The sequence below is a fragment of the Cucurbita moschata genome, unplaced genomic scaffold, assembly GCF_002738365.1.
Source record: "Cucurbita moschata cultivar Rifu unplaced genomic scaffold, Cmos_1.0 Cmo_Scf00007, whole genome shotgun sequence".
In the NCBI taxonomy this organism is placed as follows: Eukaryota; Viridiplantae; Streptophyta; class Magnoliopsida; order Cucurbitales; family Cucurbitaceae; genus Cucurbita; species Cucurbita moschata.
This window is the reverse complement of record NW_019268523.1, coordinates 2,609,002-2,618,406: the sequence shown is the minus strand read 5'-3', so window position 1 is coordinate 2,618,406 and position 9,405 is coordinate 2,609,002. Positions and strand designations below refer to the sequence as shown.

General features: G+C 38.1%; 2 protein-coding genes across 4 annotated transcripts in view; both read left to right on the top strand.

Annotated features, from left to right (window-relative positions):
• The first annotated feature begins 1,531 nt into the window (after positions 1 to 1,531).
• On the top strand, positions 1,532 to 7,555 carry LOC111445515 (phospholipid-transporting ATPase 1-like). The gene is made up of 7 exons (XM_023083942.1): positions 1,532 to 3,739; positions 3,827 to 4,133; positions 4,878 to 5,586; positions 5,662 to 5,785; positions 6,275 to 6,494; positions 6,634 to 7,092; positions 7,197 to 7,555. The coding sequence occupies exons 1-7, from the start codon at positions 2,149 to 2,151 to the stop codon at positions 7,417 to 7,419; spliced, it is 3,633 nt and encodes a 1,210-aa protein (XP_022939710.1). The 5' UTR covers positions 1,532 to 2,148; the 3' UTR covers positions 7,420 to 7,555.
• Positions 7,556 to 8,178: 623 nt separating this feature from the next.
• LOC111445531 (probable mitochondrial import inner membrane translocase subunit TIM21) overlaps positions 8,179 to 9,405 on the top strand; it is a 5,340-nt gene continuing 4,113 nt past the window's right edge. The window contains exon 1 of one of the 3 annotated variants that reach the window (XM_023083971.1): positions 8,179 to 8,364. In XM_023083971.1, coding sequence (XP_022939739.1) covers positions 8,251 to 8,364 — 114 coding nt within the window. In that variant the 5' untranslated portion in view covers positions 8,179 to 8,250. The remainder of the gene's footprint in view (positions 8,365 to 9,405) is intronic. The other 2 variants (XM_023083972.1, XM_023083973.1) reach the window with 2 other exon arrangements.

Here is a 9,405-nt window from a genome sequence, read left to right as displayed (position 1 = left end):
AAAAAAAAAAAAAAAAAAAAAAAAAAAAAAAAAAAAAAAAAAAAAAAAAAAAAAAACGAAAAAAACATGAAAAATAACAAAGGTGGAGCAGTTATATAGGGGTTGAAACGATATACATGGATTGGATTTGACCATTTATTTATTATTTATTTTGTTTCTATAATTTTAATTGATATTAATTATCTGAAAAGTAAATAATTTGATATTTCACTTTTGTTGTGACGTTTATGGAACGGCGTAAAAGTCTTCCTCATCCCACTATCACTCTTGTGCAGTGATATCCACGATTAAATTCTTCGTTTATTTTTGTTAGGACTGTGATAAGGTTCCCGAGAACTTTTACACTAGACTATTAAAAAAAAATGTAAAACATATTTTATATTATTTTTATAATTTAAACCTAAATTATCAATTATCATATCAAAAATCAATAATTTAATCTTTCACTCTCGCATGGGAATGTCCATTGGACACGGCAGAAACAACTTCCTTATCCCCACTGTTACTTTGATATAGATCACGTAACTAAATTCTTTTTTTTTTTTTGTAGGATATGGACATTCTCGAGATTTTTTTCCACAATTTTGTATTATTTTTATAATTTAAATTAAGCGTGTTATATAATACATTAAATATCATATCAAAAGTTGATAATTCTTGCATGGTAATGTCCATTGGACGGGGCTGAGACAACGATTGTCACTCTCACATAGTGATATACACGTAACTAAATTCCTTATCTATCTTTACGAGAGCTGAGACAACGATTCTCTGGAATTTTTTTCCACGAGACCATTAAAAAATTCTAAAACATATTTCATAAACAAAAAAAAAAAAATATTCATACTTAAAAATATATATTATACAAGTTTTAATTTTGATAATAATATGGTGGAGAAATGACGAAAATGCCCTTTTGAGTAGAGAAATCTCTCCTCGCTCTCTCCCCGTTCCGTATTTAAACAAAAATTTTGTACCTCATTCACGACCAGTTAAATGAAGATCTCTAGTCTCACAATTACTTTATCGAGATATTAATATAATTTAATTTATAAAAAATTATAGACTTTAGTTTATAAATTTAATATGTGATTTTGTGCATTTTTAATTTAAATATTAAAATAAAATTATAATTATGGGTATGGCTAATTTTTTTTATTAAATTATAAAAATAAAAAACGTTTGTCAGATAAAATTTAATAGCATTCTAAAATGGCCTAAAAAAGTAAAAGATTATGATTATATTTGTTGACATTAAATAAATTAATAAATATAATTTTTAATAATAAATAAAAAGCTTTATATTTTAATAAATTTAATTAAAATAAAATTAAAATTTAAAATTTAATAAGCAGCAGTCCTTCTAGAATCATCGGCACCGCGGGAAATATATTTTTTTAAAAAAATAATAATTTTGAAAATTCTTAGAAATTAAAAAAAATTAATTTTTTTTTGTTTTCTTTTGATTTATTTTTATCGAATTTTTGATTTGGTGGATCTATTTTGCTGTCGCCACCCATTACGACTTCGCCCCGTTTCTTGCGACGATCGTCTTTCCCATTCTCTTTCTATCACTAGACTCTCTCTCTCTCCTCATTTCTCTCTCTAGAACTCCAAGATGGGTTTGACCTTTTTCTATTATACTTCCTTCTTCTCTTCTTCCCCTCTTATACGCTTCGCCAACTACCATTTTTGCTTAAGAAATTTGCCCATTTGGCTGCAGACTTGGCCTATTTCTTGTTCTTGTTCGTACAGTCACTGTTGTTTCCTCTGTGATTCTCTGTTGATCGAGAGAGCACGTTTTGTGTTAGTGCGAGCTTTTACTCTACTTTTGACTTCCGTTGCTGCATTTCTGTTGGATTTTGGATTTGGGTTTCGTGTGTTCTAGCGTTTGATTGAGTTTCTGGTGGAGTTTTGAACTTGGGATTTCGAGTTGTTTTTCTGAGTTTTGTTGTTGTGGTTTGATTGGAGTTTTTGCAATCTGTGGATTTCGTGAATGCGTTGATGCTTGAGATTCTATCGGAGATTTGAATTTGGGATTCTCGTTTTCTGTATTGGTTTATTGTTTTCGTAGCTCGTTTGGGAATTCATGAATGCGTTGGTGATTGAAGTTGTGGTGTTAATTCGGAGTCCTCTGATTGCTAAATCATGGCGACAGAGCGACCGCTATTGATTATATCTCCAAGAACGCCAAACACTATCTCTCACGATTTGCAGAAACCAGAGCCGAACCGACTTGGATTGTTCTTCGCCATGGAAACTCCAAATCCTAATGAGAACTCAGCGAGTACTGAACTGGATCATCGCTCATTCTCGCGGCGAAGTCAATCGAAGTCCTCAATTCGTGAAGTCGGTTCCAGTGATTTTGGATCGAGGCCTGTTCGTCATGGGTCTCGAGGTGCCGATTCGGAAGCATTGAGCATATCACAGAAGGAAATCAGTGACGAAGATGCGAGGTTAATATACATCGATGATCCCGAAAAGACGAACCAAACGTTTGAATTCGCTAGAAATTCGATTCGCACCGGCAAGTATTCGATTCTCACTTTTCTGCCCAGGAATCTGTTTGAACAATTTCATAGAATTGCTTATATCTATTTCCTTGTTATTGCTGTTCTTAATCAACTTCCCCAGCTTGCCGTTTTTGGTCGCACTGTCTCTATTTTGCCTTTAGCTTTTGTTCTGCTAGTTACTGCTGTTAAAGATGCATATGAGGATTGGAGAAGGCATCGTTCTGATAAAATTGAGAACAATAGGTTAGCTTCAGTTTTAGTAGATGGTCAGTTTCAAATGAAGAAATGGAAGCATATAAGAGTTGGTGAGATCATTAAGATTAGTGCAAATGATACCATTCCTTGTGATATGGTGCTTCTTTCTACCAGTGATTCTACGGGGGTTGCATATTTGCAGACACTGAATTTGGATGGGGAATCGAATTTGAAAACGCGGTATGCGAAACAGGAGACGATGTCGAAAATGCCCGACATGGAGAAGATTATTGGGTTGATTAAATGTGAGAAACCCAATAGGAATATCTATGGATTTCAGGCTAATATGGAGATCGATGGGAAACGTCTTTCTCTTGGACCTCCAAACATAGTTCTTCGTGGCTGCGAGCTCAAGAATACGAGCTGGGCTGTTGGCGTTTCGGTTTATGCTGGCTGTGAGACGAAAGCCATGCTCAACAGTTCTGGAGCTCCATCGAAACGAAGCCGACTCGAGACTCGTATGAATGTAGAGATTGTGATCCTGTCTTTCTTTCTCATTGCTTTGTGTACTGTTGTTTGTGTTTTGGCTGCTGTTTGGTTCATTAGAAACAGGGAAGATTTGGACATTTTGCCTTTTTTCAGAGATAAGTACTTTTCAAAGGACCCACCTGAAACTTATAATTACTATGGATGGGGATTGGAGGCGTTTTTTGTATTCCTCATGTCAGTCATTGTGTTTCAGATTATGATCCCCATTTCATTATACATTTCAATGGAGCTTGTTCGTGTCGGTCAGGCTTATTTTATGATTCAAGACACACAAATGTATGATGAAACATCGAATTCGAGATTCCAATGCCGGGCTTTGAACATAAATGAGGATTTAGGACAAATAAAGTATGTGTTTTCGGACAAAACGGGTACCCTTACTGAGAATAAGATGGAGTTTCGATGTGCAAGCATCTGGGGAGTCGATTATGGAGGTGAAAGTACTGATACGCTCGACGAGCAGATCGGATACTCCGTTCGAGGTTAGCAGTCTTGTTGATTTATCTTTTTTATCCAAGTCTTTGGCAATTGAACTAGTTTAGCTTATCTTTTGCTCCCTTGTGTTGCAGTGAATGGAAAGGTTTTGAGACCAAAATTGATGGTGAAAACTGATCCTGAGCTTCTACAGTTATCGAAAAGTGGAAAGTGCACTAAGAATGGAAGATATATTCATGATTTCTTCCTTGCATTAGCTGCTTGCAATACCATTGTTCCTCTCATTACCAAAACTTCTGATCCTTCGGTGCAATTGATTGACTACCAAGGGGAGTCTCCAGATGAACAGGCATTGGTTTATGCTGCAGCAGCATATGGTTTTATGCTAATCGAACGAACTTCTGGCCATATAGTTATTGATATACATGGTGAAAAACAAAGGTAATTCATGCTCTTGCTTTGGTTACTCTATGCTTTAACATTGAAGCTCCTTGATTTTTATCCCGCAACTATTTGCCCCGTGATTTTTCTGAAGAACAAAGAGCTCACCGTTTTTGTACCAGTCCAAGCTTACCGTTAGTAGATATTGTCCTCTTTGGGCTTTTCCCTCAAAGTTTTTAAAACGTGTCTGGTAGGGAGAGGTTTCCACACCCTTGTTAAGAATGCTTTGTTTCTCTCTCCAACCGATGTGAGATCTCACAATCCACCTCCCTTCGTGGCCCAACTTCCTCGCTAACACACCGTTCGGTGTTTGTCTCTGATACCATTTGTAACATCTCGAGCCCACTGCTACCGGATATTGTCCTCTTTGGGCTTTCTTTTCAAGGTTTTTGAAACGTGTCAGCTAGGGAGAGGTTTTCACACCCTTATAAAGAATGCTTTGTTCCTCTCTCCAACCGGGATGAGATCTCACAATCCACCTCCCTTCGGGGCTTAGTGCCCTCACTGACACACCGTTCGATGTCTGTCTCTAATACCATTTGTAACATCCCAAGCCCATCGTTAACAAATATTGCCTCTTTGGGCTTTCCCTAAAGGTTTTTAAAACGCGTCTGCTAGGGAGAGGTTTCCACACCCTTATAAAGAATGCTTTGTTCCTCTCTCCAACCGTCATGGGATCTCACAGTTTTTCCTCTTCCACTCTTTTTATGCTTCTTTCTAAATCTCTTTAATATTTGCTTGCAGGTATAATGTTTTGGGAATGCACGAGTTCGATAGCGACAGGAAGCGGATGTCGGTGATATTGGGGTGCCCAGATATGACCTTTAAAGTATTTGTAAAAGGTGCTGATAATTCCATGTTCAAGGTGGCATGTGAAAACCTGAACATGGATATCATTCAGGTGACTAAAGCTCATCTGTATTCATACTCATCAAAGGGTCTCAGAACACTGGTTATTGGGATGAAAGAACTCAGTTCCTTTGACTTTGATAAATGGCACTCGCTGTTTGAGGAAGCAAGTACCGCTTTGATTGGCAGGGCTGCTAAGCTTCGCAAGGTTGCCAGCAACATAGAAAACAATCTCTTGATATTAGGTGCCTCAGGCATTGAAGATAAGTTACAAAAAGGTGTGCCAGAAGCCATAGAAGCTTTAAGAACTGCAGGAATTAAAGTATGGGTTTTGACTGGAGACAAGCAAGAAACTGCCATATCAATAGGTTACTCCTCAAAGCTCTTGACAAACAAGATGACCCAAGTTATAATTAACGACAACTCGGTAGAATCGTGCAAAAGGAGGTTAGAAGATGCAATAATCATGTCGAAGAAGCTTGCTGCTACCTCAGGCGTTGCACTGGATAATGAAAGAAGTACTGAAGTTGTAAGGACTTCTGTTGCTTTGATCATTGATGGCAGCAGCCTCGTTCATATTCTCGACGGTAAACTCGAAGAACAGGTAAATGCGTATAAACCTGCAAATTCTGTACGCTCTTGGATGTCTAAAGCCTTACTTAACTCACTCGTGTTTCAGCTTTTCCAACTCGCTTGTAACTGTTCGGTGGTGTTATGTTGTCGAGTCGCCCCATTGCAAAAGGCTGGAATTGTTGCTCTTGTCAAGAGAAGGACTTCTGATATGACACTTGCCATTGGCGATGGTAATTCTCAATGTCTTTGTTTTCGAGTTTTCCTTTTATCTTTGTAACAGCTCAAGTCCACTAGTAGCAGATATTGTCCGTTGTAGCTCGTTACCTATCGCTCTTAGCCTCACGATTTTAAAACGCCTATGTTAGGGAGAGGTTTCCACACCCTTATAAGAAATGCTTTGTTTTCCTCTCCAACTCATGTGGGATCTCACATTCAACCTCCCTTAGGGGCCCAGTGTCTGGCTCTGATACCATTTGTAAGCCCACCGCTTGTAGATATTGTCCGCTTTAACCCGTTACCTATCGCTGTTAGCTTCACGGTTCTAAAACGCGTATGTTAGGGAGAAGTTTCTACGCCCTTATAAGAAATGCTTTGTTCTCCTCCTCTCCAATCGACATGGGATCTCACAATCTCTCCTTTTCAAACCTATATTTCTCAACACATATCAAGTTCTTCGAATGTTTGGTCATAGAATTTGTGCTTGTTGAATCGTTTTGTAGGCGCAAATGACGTCTCCATGATCCAAAAGGCAGATGTGGGCGTCGGCATCAGTGGTCTAGAGGGTCGACAAGCTGTCATGGCGTCGGATTTTGCCATGGGGCAATTTCGATTCTTGGTTCCTCTTCTATTGGTCCATGGACATTGGAATTACCAGCGGATGGGCTACATGATCTTGTACAACTTCTACAGAAATGCAGTATTTGTGCTTGTTCTGTTTTGGTGAGTAACTTGAACAAGATTTGTCCTATAAGTTCTACAACTTTGTTCTTGAGTTCTAAGAACATACAAGTTTCTTAATACTTTAGCTTCTTGTAGATCATTACAAACTTCTGATATTTTCATGTATTCGTTCGCGTAGGTACGTGCTCTTTACGGGTTACTCGTTGACGACGGCGATCAACCAATGGAGCAGTGTGCTGTACTCTATAATCTATACTTGTTTGCCCACTATTGTTGTTGGAATTCTTGACAAGGACCTGGGAAGAAGGACTCTTCTTATGTCCCCTCAACTATATGGGGCTGGCCATAGACAGGAGAGCTACAACTCTGGGTTGTTTTGGTTAACAATGGTTGACACTGTGTGGCAAAGCATTGCTATTTTCTTCATTCCCCTCTTTGCATTTTGGGCTACCCCCGTCGACATCTCGGGCCTTGGAGATCTCTGGCTACTCGCCACGGTCATCGTCGTCAACTTGCACTTGGCAATGGACGTGGTTCGATGGTATACTCTCACCCATGCTGTGATCTGGGGATCCACTCTCGCAACTGTCATTTGTGTCATTGTTCTTGATTCAATATTGTCACTTCCCGGTTTCTGGTACGTGATATAATCCTATTTTGTAGCGTTTTCTCATTCTCCAACTTCGACCATTCTATATGATATAAGATGTTAAGTGAACGACTCTTATGCAACTTTGGCAGGGCGATATATCACGTGGCGGGCACGGCCTCGTTTTGGCTTTGTTTGTTATCTATCGTCGTAGTAGCACTACTTCCCCGTCTTGTCGTAAAATACCTTTATCAATATTACTGGCCATGTGACATCCAGATAGCAAGAGAGGAGGATAAATTTGGAAGGACAAGCGAGGTGGGAGCTGTACAAACAGAGATGGTGCCAGTTCTCAGCAATCCTTCACAACTTTGACCCTTTAAGGTTTTGTAATTCTCTTCATGTAAAGAAAAATCCCACAATTCTTTAGGCTGCTTCACAATAATTCTCCAGTTGCCATCCAAAGGATAGGAAATGTAACATAATTTTTTTTTAAAATAATTTAATTTTAATTTTTTTTTTTCGTTATTTAGGGTAGCCCATAATGTTGTTTGTCCTCTCGAGGCTGGATGTTGGTCGAGCCTACTATGAGGATCCTGTATCCAGCAACCCAACCTAAAAAAAGCCTTATCTAAGTTAGAATTATGATGTTGACTGTCGCTTGTTAACTCCCCTATCATTAGGTCACCAATTTCCTTGACCTTTCGACACTGGGCTGGAGTCAGCCTCCGTACATGGTCTTACGATGGTGAAGTCAAAGCAATACTAAATGAGCAGTCGTCCAAGAGTCTCGCCTAAACGTCCTTGTTTCAAACTAAAGTGTTGATCCAATTCTTGTTCAAGTATGGTAAGAGATCTAGCAGTTTTGAGAATTTTTGGGCCAAAACAATCATTTTTAGAAAGTCAAAGGATAAAAATAGATATTCATAAAAATTTATGGACCAAAAGTAAATATTTAAAAGTTTAGATACTAAAATGCAATAATCTTTTTCCGAATTATGATTAAATTATGAAATTTTAGATTTTTTTTTTAAAATTTTAATAAATATATAAAAATTTAGACTGCCGTCCCCCTCTGGCACTCCGTCAAAATTCCGTCAGGGGTTTTGACCGAAATGCCCCTCCGAATGAAGGGCTTCATCAGGGTTTAACACCTCTCCTAGGGTTTCTCTGTACAGATCAATTCTTCATCAGCTCTGAAAATCAATGGCGAACGGATTAATGAAGCTCACCGCGTTCGTCTCTCGGTCTCCTCTCGTCCACCGGAAATGGCACCAGTCCTCGCCATTTTCTCGTCTCGGTGTTCAGGAATATCTCCAGGTCACTTGCATTTCAATTTTTGTCTTTATTTTACTCTACTAGTTCTGTTTCCGACTGTCGAGTACTTGCTCGATCAGTGAGTACAATCGCTCTTGGTTCGGCCGGGACTTTAATTTAGCTACGATGCACAAGATTACATTACACTGATGTGATTTTTTATGCGTTCTTTTAAGTATAAATTTGATTGTTCACAATGATAAAATGCCGAATTTGATGTCTCGAGTCGTTTCAATCATGTGGAAATCAGTGTAAAAGAAAATGCGTAAGATATGGAGGTTACTTCTGCTGTGTTACACGTACTGGGTTTTTTAATCTTTTTTTTCAAAGCAAAAAGAATCAAAGAACAATCTAATAATCAAAATGGACTCCCTTGAATGTTACAGTATATAATATTTAGTTCCTTGAAAGAAAAGTAGAAAAGAACTTGTCTGCAGATAATGGCATCGGATCATATGCAAATATATGCGTCCTTTTTGGCCTCTTGTAGTGAAGTGATCAATATGCTTCTTCTTTCTCTCAATTTCAAGTTCAATATAGAAACCGTTTGCCTTATCTGTATGTGCTAATTAGGGAGTTTTTTAATTCTTTTCTTTTTTTTCCTTCTGTAGGACAGTGTTCTGATCAACACAATGACTTTGGAATTTTAACTTTAGAATGAACTTAAGAGAGTGTGATATAGAGGGGTTATAAATCCCGTTTTGGTCAGCTCACGTCATGTAACGGTCCAAGCCCACTGCTAGCATATATTGTCCTCTTTGGGCTTTCCCTCAACGCTTTAAAACACGTATGCTAGAGGAATGTTTCACACCCTTATAAATGGTGTTTTGTTCTCCTCCCCAACCAATGTGAGACATCACACTCCAGCTCTTGTTTCTCCCTAAGATGCTTGTCGAGGTTCTTTGGAAAGACAAATATCCTAATAACTAAAAAAATAAGGTAAGGTGTTCCTTCTCCTTCAAAAAGGAAAAATGTGCAGCGTTCTTTTCGGCAGCTTTTTTTTTTTTTTTTTTTTTTTTTTTTTTTTTTTTTTTTTTTTTTTTT